Raw genomic sequence first — 13598 nt, 5'->3', positions numbered from 1 at the left:
CACTCACAGTCCTCACAGTATTTATTGAGCAGCCCTTCATGATGGATGGAGTGAGAAATGCCAGGCAACGAATATGGCAATAACAGTACATAAATTTTATTTTAATTTAGCATGAAAACACCTGATTTCCTTCAGCATTGTAAACATGTCACATTATTAAGCGGAGAGAGTCTGATGAATTTAGACCTTCATTTAGACATTATTTTGAGTGGAAAATGTACTTTAATCCCACTTGCTTTCACTCTCATAGATCACTCTGTTCTGATTTGTTTTATTTCACTTTAGTTTGCTTAAATTTAAAAAAAAAAAAGGCCAAGCAGTAAAAGCAACTTTTTCCAAGATGGGACTGGTTATGCCAACAACAATTCATTTCTTATTCTCTCAGAAACATTTCTTATTCTCCCTCAGAATGGACTCTCCTGTGGCTAGAGTGGGAAAAAAGATCTCATGTTGTATCATTAATAAACATGATTAAAGCTTAGTTTTGAGAAGGTAATTCTGCTAGACTGCTTTTTCAATACAAAAAGCAAAAAATGATTCATTATGTATAATCAGGCTGGAAAACTTATTCCTAGACATGATATTAAGAAAATAAAAACCTTCAAGTTTAAAAGACAGACAGGCTCATGATGTCATGCTCATGATTTGTTATTTAATTTGCATGTGGTTCCTAGGGGAAAAATGCTCTTGCCTGTTATTATAGTTGATACTTCTACTGCTTGGATTATCATTCGGTTGTTCAAAAATAAAAGGCACCATGAGATTTAAAGTCCTAGTAGATTAAAGTTTTCAGTGTGTCAGAATGGGCATGCTGCAATTACATAAGAGATGGGTAAGCAAAGAAAACATGCATAACTGTGTTTTAGTTTGTTTAGTGTTGCTATAATAAAATAGTGGAGTCTGAGTGCTTCATACTCCCTTCTTAAAAATAGGAATCCTATTTACTTCAAGACTTTGGAGGCCCAAGAGACAGCACCGAATTTTGTGTAAGGTCTCATGGCAGATAATATCAATACTGGGAGCGAGTCAGAGGGATGGGGAAGTCACGTGACGAAGAAAAGAACTGAGAGAATGAGCTGAGAAAGTCAATCTCACAATAGTACACTCTGGTTCCTAGAGAGCTACCACTCTTCTGTGGACAGACGCGAGTCCCTCAGGAGAGGGTGGCCTTCAACCACTTCCCTCCAGTCTCGACCTCATGCTGGTCCCAATACTTCTCATTACCATCACGTTAGGGACCAACCTTCAGGTATAGGAAGCACGGAAGGACACAATATGCGAGCGTACCCATCACTGCCATTCAAAAAGACTGTGGGAGATTTCCTGTGGTTCAGTTTGCCGTTGCTTTCCCATCTGCATTCCCAGCGGTGGAACTGTGACGGACTCAGGGCTATAGAGCAAAAACTTTCTGAAGAAAGAAAAATGAAGGAGTGGTTATAAGATCTCATAGTCAATTAGCTAAGCTAGTTCTAAACTTTCTTAGAAGAGTAAAAGCTAAGATGGTATATTAGCATTGTTCCTCTCTAGACATTAAAATCCAGTGCACTATCCAGTGCAATTCTGATACTATTTCATTTCTTGTTTCTAAACCTTGGCTTGGAAGGAGTTCTCTGCCAGATGGCTCCAAAGACTCCCTATTTCTTAGTCTTAACACAGGCATAGTCCGTTCTAAGGTTGTAGCATATTTGAGCTGTGATATGAACCTCCACCCATGGCTTGTTGGCTTAGATGGGAGACTGCTAACTTTTGTCTGGGCCATACTTGAATGGGGATCCTCCTAGCTATGTTTCTTTTTTTGGCGGGGAGAGTCCAGTCGTGGGGCCTGAACTCTGGGCTTGGGCGCTGTCCCTCAGCTCTTCAGCTCCAGGCTTGTGCTCTACCACTTGAGCCATAGCACCACTTCTGGCTTTTTTCTTTTTGCTTATGCGGTGCTGAGGAATCAAACCCAGGGCCTCATGCATGCAAGGCAAACGCTCTACCACTGAGCCACCTTCCCAGCCCCCTAGCTATGTTTCTTAGGCAGTTGATTACAAGTGTGAGTCTCCAGGACTGGCTAAAACCAATCCTTATGTCAAGCATGGCAAAACAGGGATCAAAGTATGTAGCAATCAGTTTTAGTTGGGAAGTAAGTGGTCACACATAATTTGAAAAATACACTCTTCATTTGTAAACTTTCAAGTTGTGCACGGGTGGCTCAAGCTTATAATCCAAGCCAACAAAGAGGCTGAGATCTGAGAATTGTGGTTCAGAATCAACTCTTGGGAGGCAAATCTTCGGGTGTGAATGGATGGAGGAGAGAGGAGTCAAGCTAGACGATAAGGCTCTGGTACTAGCCTGCATGTATGCACATGTACACACATACACATGCACACACCAATGATATTGTATGATATTTTATACTTAGAGTTGTCTCCAGTATTTCCCCCATCTCAACTCTGGTTCTTCCTGTAAGTGATGGAGAAGTAATTTCATAAACCAAGCAGGATGGTTTTACAGGTGTGTGTTGGGCATTGATTGTATTTTCTACTCATGTACTAGAGATTACTGCCTGCATTTAGAAAATGATTTATACCATCATAGCTTATACTATTTTAGTGATATTTTTGAATATATTTATCTAGGAATACATGACTAAATCATCTATGATTCTGTTATGGATTTTTTTCTTCAATGTGTTTTCTTTCTGTGGCAAATAAATTTAGTGTCAATAAATTAGTGTCTATTGTTTCCAGGTAAGCTGGTGAAAGTTTGTATGTGTCACTGTAGAAAAGTTCAGAGAGGCATTTGAATTTTTTCACAGTTATAAATCTAGTTATATAACTACTCTATCTTTTCAGAAATTGCAAACAATCTCAAGATGCAGAAGTCTGATGCTAAATCAGTTGGAGACCCCAAATAATTTTCCACAAAGTTCTTCTATATTACTGGCATGATGTCATAAGCTTACACAAATGGTAAACACTTAATGAATGATGAACTAATGTGACTTGGTGGAATTAATTTTAAATGAATTTACTTACTGCTGTCAGAGAAATTCAGCTGTGATCTGGCAACTCACAAATCCATGTCCCGCTGCACAATCTTGCTGTGGCTCTCTCTTCTTCTGCTGCTGTATTTCCTACCTTGTCTAAATGCTTCCATTCCAGTACCCCTTTCCCTTGCCTCCATTTTATCCTTGAAGATTCAGTTCAGAGGTTATTATTTTTTCTATGGTTTTTTTCCCCCCTTAAGAGCTAGTTAGGAGCTTCTGCAAGCGACTCTGCACACACACCCAGGGCCTGATGCTCTACTACCCTCCCCCCATCTCAATCCTCACCTCACTGAACACTGAAAGAACCTTGATGGTCAGGGGTGTGTTGAATTCAAATTCAACAGTACTTTGCTAGGGCTGTGTATAAGTTGATTTACTTGGCATTTCCTCCCCTAACACATACTCACTATCAATTCCATGTATTGGAGAGTTCAGTCATAAAACTTTCACAAGCAAAACAAACAAACAAATAGTAAGTACAAAAGCCTACAAAAAATGACTGGGTATAGGTCTGTGCCAACAATATGATAGTGCCTGTGTGGTGGTGAGAAATGAATGAGAACAGGGTAGGATATTCAGATGGACAACTTATGAAGCCTACGTCACTAATATAGTCCGTATGCCTGGTAAAGATCATGGTGTCTGGGCTGAGTGAGCTGGTCAGCCAACTGTTGGAGGTTTCCAGGAAGAGGAAGGACATGCCCTGACTCACAGCATCATCCTGAGGACAGTGGTGAAGCGACGTAAGGACCAAAGCATGAAGCCCAGCTAGAGGAAAGGCCCAGTCATGGGAAAGGTTCAACAGAGCTGTGGCAGAACCACATGCTCCGATTTGGAAACGCTCATTGGAGAAGTCCTTTTATCCAAGATGGTGTACTGAACAGGCAAAAGAGCATGTGTTTGTACTTAGCAAGAGTCAGAGAGATGGCATTTAGAGCTGATTTTCTCTCACAAATTCAACTTTCAATGATAATTAGATATAAGAGGTTAGAAAGGATGTATACATTATAATAGTTACAAATATGTTCATCTAAAGGAAACTTGTTTTAAATATTCTAGTAGGCATTCATTTGTTGTTAATGAATTATGTCTATGTTGTCCTGCATTCTACGTGGATGAAATATGAAAAAACTAGCCAGCGCAGGTCTCAGTAAACCAGCAACTTTAAAGTGTTAATTGGTGACATTTTACTATGTTACATCTCAGTTTTGCTTGACTACAAATTAGGCAACATCAGCTCAGAAAAAGAAAACAGAGCACCAAAAAATCTATATGAAAATTTCATAAGATGTAGAATGAAGGCAAATAAAATACACATACAAAAACTCTGCACAATGGAAGGGTGAGGAAAATGAAAACATTTGCAAAGGTATTTATTTGAGAAATAGTAAAGATGTACATATTTTTACAAGCTTTTAATATTAATTTACATTTCTTTAAATTATGTAAGCCCCGAGAAATCTATATTTTACTAATACATAACAGAAACCCTTGCCTTTGATGGTAAGATCACCATAGATCTCCCATAGCTGGAGTCAAAATGCAACTTTGGCTCATGATGCTTAAGTCTTTGTGTTGAAAAGAAGTACTAAATGCCATATTCCTGGAGAATGTAGGCTTGTCATAAACAGCTGTGCTTTACACAAATGACTTCAGAGTGAAGCATGCTGTTCACACTACTGTGAATCTTTGCTCTCCAGAGACAAAGGAAGAAAACGTCCAGACAATTATCTATTTCTGTGCATAAACTGTATGATTCTGAAGATACCCTTTCTGCCTCTGAATTTGATTTACACATTTTTTTACAGGGATCCTATGCTCTAATATTGTAGACAGGCTGGCTAATTCATTGCTGAAGTTATGCAGTTTTTAGTTTGTTAAGGTGCCACACAAGATGGTTGTCTTTCTTAGTCATATACCAAATGTGTGTATGTGGTAACTGAAAGCCCATTTAAGTTACAGAACAATTTTCAAACCAGTTGACAGTAAGGCACAATTTGCTACCTGTAAATAGAACATGGGAACTGACAAAGGGCTGGCTTTCTCTCTGCTGGCTTATTGTGTGGTCTTCTGACTAGAGAGGAAGAGAACTTTCTGTTCTTCAGGCAGAAAGCATTTGAGCATGCTCAAAGTCACATGACCCGTGATGCCAGGGCTTACTGGCTAGCACCACTGTGTGCCAGACAAGCTGTTCTGCATCAAGCAACCTCCAGTTCAGGTTTTATGTTGACACATACTCAAAAGAAAAAAAAAAACACATGTGTGTAAGAAACAGCACTAGGAGATGGTATCAGCCATCTTTTCTACATCCTGTGTAAAAGATTTTTCTGGCATCTGCAGGCTTAGCAGCATGAGAAGCCTTGCTTGGCTGACAGAAAAAGGAGTTAAACATGTTGATGTAATACCACTGACCTATTATTTGAAGAAGCTGGTTATACAGCAAGATCATTTCATTTTATTCACAGTAATAAATATCTAAGGTTTTAGTGCACGAAGTAATTGATAATGAATGCAAGCCTTCAATTTTTAAAGCCATTTTCAAATTAAAGGCCAAGAGAAGTGTAAGATTTCTTATTTACTATTAAAGGTCTTCCAACCATAATTTGCCTGCCACAGTACTTGGGGCTGAGGTAGCCAGAAGCCACACCCACTAAATAAGTTTATGCCATGAAATCACAATCTGATGCAAAATTAGGATCTCCTTTCTGCCTCCCTATGGACTTAGCATTCACTGAAGAAATACAAGTTTATAGCATGAAGAGTACAATCATATTTCCCAGTGAATATTCACAGTGATCTGCGAGCAAAGTGTAGGTTTTATTTTAGCCACGGAAGTCTCAATCGATCAACTGACACGAACCAGCCTCTAGTTAGGAAGACTGACTCATCCCTTACTGGACTTCAGGACCCATACTATGACATTTTAAACACAGAACTGTAGGTGCAGACACGATTAGAATACTCCAGATCTCTGAGTCTTAAATTTCCACAGGGGAAATCATGTCATAGAAATGGTAGGAGAACCTGTATCGTGTTCCCAACATGGGCTACACACCAAGAAAGAAAGAAAGAAAAAAAACCATGCAAACACAACAACGATGACAAGTTCTCCCTGCAATGAATGCCGCCCAATACCCAGTAACGGTACAAGCAGAAACCAATGTATGCCAATCTGTAGTGGGGAGCCCCTCGATTGATGTGGTAAGATTGAGGAAACAGACAGTTTTACGGTTGTGATTGGGTAATGCTGTGAAAATGCAGGTCACCTGTTCATTCTTGTCTGGTGGTCTACTCAAGGTAAAACTTTCCTAGCTTCACTTCTTCCCTTGGAAGCCATCTGCTATGTCTGCCTATTATTAACGATAACATTTGAATTTCTTTTTGCAGTAGTATTGGCTATATTTTTAAGCCACAGTCACACAATGTGAATTTTAAGCTATGTCCATGGCATATTACAAAAATAATTTGGGTGATAATTGCTAATGACTTGTATGATAATATCTTCCTCAAAGCAATTTACACATATCAAAATGTCACAAACTCAATACTGTGCAAATTTTCCTGGATATGGCTCGTTTTCTTGCGGAAAACGATAAAAAGGATACTCGAGACTTTAACCTACACTTCACTTTTTAAGTTCAGGTCCCACAGTCTCTCCTGATCCTTCTGTTTATGGTTAGATGCCTCCTACAATTACTGGAATTATTAAGAACCCAAAGAAAACACAAGCTTTCATTTATTCTTATATCCAAATACTCAGTTTCTTCTTGATATCTGATAGCTTGAATTTTAAATTTGGTCATTTAAGAATTATCACAGACTTTTTTTTTGGTTTTGCTTTTGTTATTGTTTTTCATTATCTACAGAGGTTTTTTTTAAAACCAAAATTACATCAGAACACACAAACTCTGTCTTGTCTTTAAGGCACAACACATCATTATGAACATTCTGTTTTGCCAAACTTAAAAAAGAGACAATATTATATTCCCATGACCCCCCTTGTCCCCTCCCCAACAAATGAAAGAAAAATATCACCCACTTTCAAAGTCAGCTGCTACTAAGTCACAGTAAATTATTTCCATCCATAATGTACACAAATTACAGGTCTAGATAGGACTGTCCTTATACAGTCGGAGTGCATTCCAATTCAGATTTTCTGGGCTAGGTAGGGTAAAGTCAGGTTCAAACCTCAGGGCTGAGAAGAGTTCTCATGTTGAGGAATGTTGTTGACCACCTTGTCAGATGGAGCACAGACACTGTGGCTTGAGAGGGTGAGATCTTTGCTAAAGGTAATTCCAGTTAGGACTCATTTATTGTGCAGAAACCTCCACAGATTTGTTGTTGTTGTTGTTGTTGTTGTCATCATCATCATCTTTGTCATTGTTGTTAATAAACCATTAAAGTGTTGTAAATATAAGACCATCGAGTTTTGTTTCTGTAGCACTAAAGTTGAATTTCATTCAGCAATCTGAATTCTTCATTTTGGAATTTTCATTCCAAATATTTCATCCTTTAAGACAATTTATATGTGTAGAGCCAGAGGCATTGAATCACACATAAAAATTCAGTGTACTTGAAATATATATATATATTTATATGTATATAAAATGGATCCCCAGCTAGAGAACACAGTTACAAATACTCTAATTCCAGTGCTTGATGGAGAGCCAAAAGGTCCGAGTGACTTGATATCCTCCAAAAGGGCATGTTGTGCTGTGTGGTTAAGAGAAAGGAGGATGGAGAGGGAAGGGGTGGGATGAAGAATGTACAGAGATCATGACCATCATCTCAATAATGCAGCGGCTCACACAAAGGCATCTGTCTATCCAGGTTCAAGAGAGGGCATTTAAATAAGGGATGGCCATATCTGAAGGTTTGGCAGCACCAATATGGCATATTCAGGGTAACAGAGAAATAGATCTGAACTGGATTGTAACAACAAAGCAAATATTCAGATATGTAGGTGGCTTTCCTTGGCAAATTAATTAGCATTAACAACATTAGTATCTGGGAAAGCAAGTAAGCATGAAAAACTCTTACTCTGACTGATGGGAAGCAAGTTTTGAGCAGTACAAAGTTTATTTAAAATAACATTAAACTATGAACTTCTTAAGCCCAAGTCCTTTTGTCTATCTGAGAAGAAAAGAATGAATTCATTTCTATGTAAAACAATAAGAAGAACAACTTTGAAGGTGGACTATATGATGTAGAAAAAAGGTGGTGATTTATATTTTCTTAATTATCAAGGATAACTAATAACTGAAGCCAGTAGAGTTGATTTGATTTATTTCCCTGGCAAAATAGTGAGAGATAGTGCATTAGCAGCAGTAGGGGAGATTGTTTACTCAAAGGGATAAAATTGGCTTCTTGTTGGTGTGAAAAAATCTTGACATTACAATGATTTTGTGGTTCTTCAGGGATATTCCAGGGACTGGTATATATGTGGCATTAAAATTTCACAAAAGAGACTGATAGAAAAACAACAACTAGAAAAACCCACTAGGAATAAAAAATGAAAAAACTAAAGAAACTGTGCTATAGTAAATAACAGAACAATAGATCATTAATAAGTTTGGATTGACAACATCTAGAATATAGATGTATGGAATATAGTCACATATATGAAAAGAATTTTATTAAAAAAATAAAGATCATCATAATAATCACAATGTCTATGTAACTCTTTGCTATTTAATATGATAACCACTAGCCACAAGACCACGTGAAATGATTAGTTCAATTTAAAATATACTGAACTTCAACAACTTAAACCAACGAAGGAATACAGACAGCACAACAATAATTTTATACTGATTAGGTGTTGGGGCATATTATTTTGAAGACATTGGACTAATGTACTATCATATATAATTTTAACCTCTCTTTTTACTTTTAAATATGACTTCCAGGAAATTCTAAAAATTATATATATATATATATATCTCACCTTATATACTTCTATAGAAAAACAGGGTTGTATATATAATACTCCTATTTCTAAACTTGGATATTTTTCTTTAAATTTCTCAAACACAGTGGGCTTTAGGTCAATTTAGAGCACAAAAAATTCACTTACAAATGACTTTTAAAAAATTCAGCTCAGATCTATTTGTAATAACAGAATAGTATTCAGTATTTTTGCACATGCAATTACTGCTATGTCCAAATAAAAGCATGCATTCTAGATACTAGGAAAACCAACCACCTGTGTTTCCAAGTAGAATTGTAAGCCTTCACCATCACCCAGACTGTATCTACATAAACAATCATTTGAAAATAGCATTCTCTCTGAGAGTTGTATCCATTTGGAGTCACACTTTTTTTCCCCCTGAGGTGCTGGGTGTAAAACAGAAGTATAAAACCATAGTCCAATTTTGTGGTGCAGATAACTGGTAAGCTTCAGTTTTCAAGGGAAGACACTGGGAAAGTGCTTTTTTTTGTTAGTAGTGATGTAGAGATTCAGGAATTTCACATAGGTTAAAAGACATGGACACATTGGCTGGAGGGCTGCATCACTGGCCGCTACTTGTTATGTGTCATGATGGTGTCAAAATCATGTGCAGTCCGGACACTGACAAACTCCATAAACTTTTCAGCTGTGTGTGACTGGAAGCATTTCAAGTTGTGATCAATAACACAGATTGGGGTTCTTCAGGCTTTGTTCTTACAGAACATTGTTGGGAACCAATGTGCTTGCTGTCTTGAATCTCTAATACTAATAATGAACCCTGTTAGTAGTCCTTTAATTGTGCTCCCTTAATGGGACGGAAAAGTACAGGGAATCTCAACTTGGGCTGTTGGCACCATCACCAAACCTTCTGGCACAGAATTACTTTCCTCTTTCTCCATTCTGCTTGGTTTGAGTTGACTAAAAACATAAATCGCTTTTTTTCTCTTTCTAATACAGCCATAAATTCTTCTATGAATCTGCTTCTGCTGATATATTTTTTTAAAAAAACATAGATATCAACTAACCACTCCAGGACATGCAAGTATTCAATAAAGTCTTTACTGGATGAAGATTTAAACTGTCTTGAGATAAGGACAACTTTCTTTCTATATGGAACAATGCTTGTTTGAAAATATTCAAGTCACCATGTTTTCCTGTGTTGTATAAATTCTGTACTTCTATCTTGGGCAGAGGAGGCTTTTCTATTATCATTCAATGATGGGAACAGCTCAGTATTGTGCTCATTGATAAGCCTAATATTGGAGGCCAATGCTGTTATCATTTATCTACTGATGCTGAAGCAACCAGTTCATGATTAGCTTGGTTTATTCTTTAGAATATATAGAACTGATAAAAAGGTTTATCTATAGTGCTTATGAAACCTTCTAAATATGTTGAAAGCCAGTTGTTTGGCCTCAATCAACTATCAATGGCACACCCAAATGATGACCATTTTCTGCATGATGTCAAGTACATTGCCTCCAATCTTTAATTGGAATAGTACATCCTATCCTACTAGGCTTTATTAAAATCTCTTCAAAGTTTCATTCAGATATCCATTCTCTCTTCAGCACTTCCCAATGAGTTATATTCATGTGTAAGAAACTCACAGAGATTATGTGGCACGTGAGACAAATGAGTCACTCAATGTGAGTTTTCTTTGACCTCATCTAGTTGATCTTGGTAAACTTCATGGGTTTAACAATAATTCTTGCTTATCTTCTTGACTATGAGGTCATCTGTTATCTATGAGCATTGGGTATGAATGTATTAAATATTGTATATATAAGCAAATATGTGTTTATTATGTATTTACACACAAATTAATAGAACCAAATTTCCTTGCATTTCCTATTCAATTTCAGGCAAAAAAAAGCTAGACTCCAAATGGTTTATTTGAATGTAAGTATTGATCCTTTCATGCTCTTACTGCTTGACATCTACAAATCCAAATCATTTGTCAAGCTGCCCTTGGGCCAAACTATGTGAATGCAAACAAAAAGCTTGCATTAGCAGATTCACACCGACATTGTTGGAGACAGGTTACCTTTTTTGCTGCCTGTTCTTCTTCTACACCATCCCCAATTACAACATATACTACTTTTCTGCCAAACCTTTGCATTATTCGTTCAAAGCAACTTTCTTTTCCTGGAAGATAAATAAGATAAGGTTCAGAGTGAAGTTACCTGGTTAGCAGCATGCTCCTCATCGCGGCCATCTCCAATCACAACATAAGTTATGTTAGTGCCAAATCTGGACACTATACGCTCAAAACAGCTTTCCTTGCCTGAAAAACAACGCACTGCTTATTCTTCCAGCCATGGCATTCATGAACCTGAGGATTCATAAGGTGTTACGTTACTGTGTCTTGAACATCACTGGACTAGCTGAAGACCTGTGAGTTTACATTTCAACATATACTCTTGAATGACTTAACTCTGAGGATCATAGTATTAAACAATACATATATGGCTCATACCTCAAGAAAATCAGCAGGGTTAGGCATTTAACCTCGAGAAAATATGACTCGGTTTGCTCCACCAAAAGATTATTACAACAACTTCACAGGCAAACTTAAGTGCCAGCATTCTTTGTTTAGTCAAATAGATGGAGTTTATCTAGTTCCTTTTAAGTAGTATATTATTGTAGAAAACTGATCTAAGAAAAAAGGAAGAAATACTAACATGTGGATTTACGTGGATAAGTAATTCCTTTCTTCAAGTGGATGAGAGCTAACATGCTCATTTTTATTTTTTTATTTTATTTTATTTTTTTTGGGTCCGGTCGTGGGGCCTGAACTCTGGGCCTGGGTGCTGTCCCTCAGCTCTTCAGCTCAAGGCTAGCGCTCTACCACTTGAGCCATAGCGCCATTTCCGGCTTTTTTTTCTTTTTGTTTATGTGGTGCTGAGGAATCGAACCCAGGGCCTCAGGCATGCAAGGCAAGCGCTCTACCACTGGGCTACCTTCCCAGCCCTCTAAAATGCTCATTTTTGCTGTACTAGCTGCCACCTTCCTATTGCTAGTGCTGCCTCCAGCTCTTCCCCTCCTCCCTCCTGCCCTACAAAGGCATCCCAGAATTCCTATACAACCTTGGTTTTTATATCATTAGAATTATTCTCTGGAGCTATTTTTGCCTCTTTGAAAAAATCTGATGGTTTAGAACTAAATATATATATACACTAGCTTATAGGGAACAATAAAAATAATATTTTTTCAGATGAAATGTAGGAAATAATTTGGCCAATAAAAATATTATCCTAAACCAGAAATGTTTATTCTGGTGTACTATCCTTCGAGTGCTCCTAAGGTAAAAATCACATTCTGCACATTAATTTTGCTAACATACATATGTGTATTCATGCAAAAGATATATGGGATTGATATCTGGATGTGCACTAAAGAGTTTATGACAATTTAGTGTTTATTTCATGAAAGTCTGGCTCTCTCTGACTGCCCTCCAAAACAGCAGTCTCTGGGGGCTCCTTTTACCACAGCCAATAACAGCCTTCCACAAGGCCCAGGGCGGGTTATTTTTGGTGGGGGATTTTAGGATTTCAAATTTCTCTTGTCAAGGTGCCAAAGCCTAAGTATGTTGACCTTCTGGACACATTATACAACCCATTTATTTTCCCAGGCCTTTCCTTGACAGTGCAATACAGACACTTTTTTTCCTTTTAACTCTTTCAAAAGGGAAGAATTTAACTTTTGGTTTTGAACATTTATTGGATGTTTTCATCTGTGAATGCACTTAGAGTCAAAGACGGCCCCACAGATAAACATAGCTCAAAAAGCAAGATGGTAATTCTTTAATTCATACTATCTGGGGGATGGTGGATATTGTGTATCCTGACGGCTCCAAGTATGTCTTTTTGGTTCATAAAACTTCTTTCTTATTTCTGATCATGTTCATTTTTCTGGATGCTGGCTGAATCCATCTTCAATGAAGTTGTAATCTTAAAATAGTATTTTAACCTTAGATCTAAAGTATTACATACAGAAGGATGCAATACTATATTCAACAACAATTTAGTTATTACTGTGGTTGGAAAGATTATGAATTATCAAGATGAAGTGTGCAGGAATATTCTGTAAAATTTCGGGAATAAATCAGAGCTACCTAGATACTCAGTTCAGAAATTCATGAGCCAAGCATGTTCATAAAATATTCCTGTGTATAATGAGTGGAAAGGAATTTTCTCATATGAATTTTGTCCAAGTTTGCTGGATGTTCTAATAGCAAAAGGAAACCACACAGAGGAGATGCGCATTAAGACAATGACCAAACACAGATGAAAGCACATGCCACACCAAGTTTAAAATCCCTTCCTTACCTATTTTAGTTGCACTGTAAATATTTTCAATGGGGAAAGCACCTCCTAAGCTGTACAGAAGAACCTTCGCTAGTGCTGGGATCAGCTGGGTTGTTGTTACCAAGACATTGACGCAGTTACTCCTAAAATAAGGAGGACATAGACTTGTTTTCTAGTAGTCGGTAACTTCTGATAGTGCACGCTTAGAATTGTCACTGTTTTCTAGATCCACAAGGAGTAACTCTTTTCAGTGTCCAGCAGCCACTTCCTACCAACAGACAAATGCTCCCTGAATGACAACAGGGCA

At 37.5% G+C, this 13598-nt stretch overlaps 1 protein-coding gene across 7 annotated transcripts in view; it reads right to left on the bottom strand.

Annotated features, from left to right (window-relative positions):
- Window positions 1-7392: 7392 nt before the first annotated feature.
- The window catches only part of Eya4 (EYA transcriptional coactivator and phosphatase 4), a 198368-nt gene continuing 192162 nt past the window's right edge, over window positions 7393-13598 (bottom strand). For 3 of the 7 annotated variants that reach the window (XM_013026795.1, XM_013026797.1, XM_013026799.1), the window contains 3 exons: window positions 13313-13434; window positions 11029-11129; window positions 7393-7744 (listed from right to left, as the gene is read on the bottom strand). In XM_013026795.1, coding sequence (XP_012882249.1) covers window positions 7664-7744; window positions 11029-11129; window positions 13313-13434 — 304 coding nt within the window. In that variant the 3' untranslated portion in view covers window positions 7393-7663. Of the gene's footprint in view, window positions 7745-11028; window positions 11130-11167; window positions 11269-13312; window positions 13435-13598 lie in introns of all 7 variants that reach the window. The other 4 variants (XM_013026796.1, XM_013026798.1, XM_013026800.1 and 1 more) reach the window with 2 other exon arrangements.

Source organism: Dipodomys ordii, unplaced genomic scaffold (assembly GCF_000151885.1).
Source record: "Dipodomys ordii isolate 6190 unplaced genomic scaffold, Dord_2.0 Scaffold97, whole genome shotgun sequence".
NCBI classification, from domain to species: domain Eukaryota; kingdom Metazoa; phylum Chordata; class Mammalia; order Rodentia; family Heteromyidae; genus Dipodomys; species Dipodomys ordii.
This window is presented reverse-complemented; position numbering and strand designations above follow the sequence as displayed.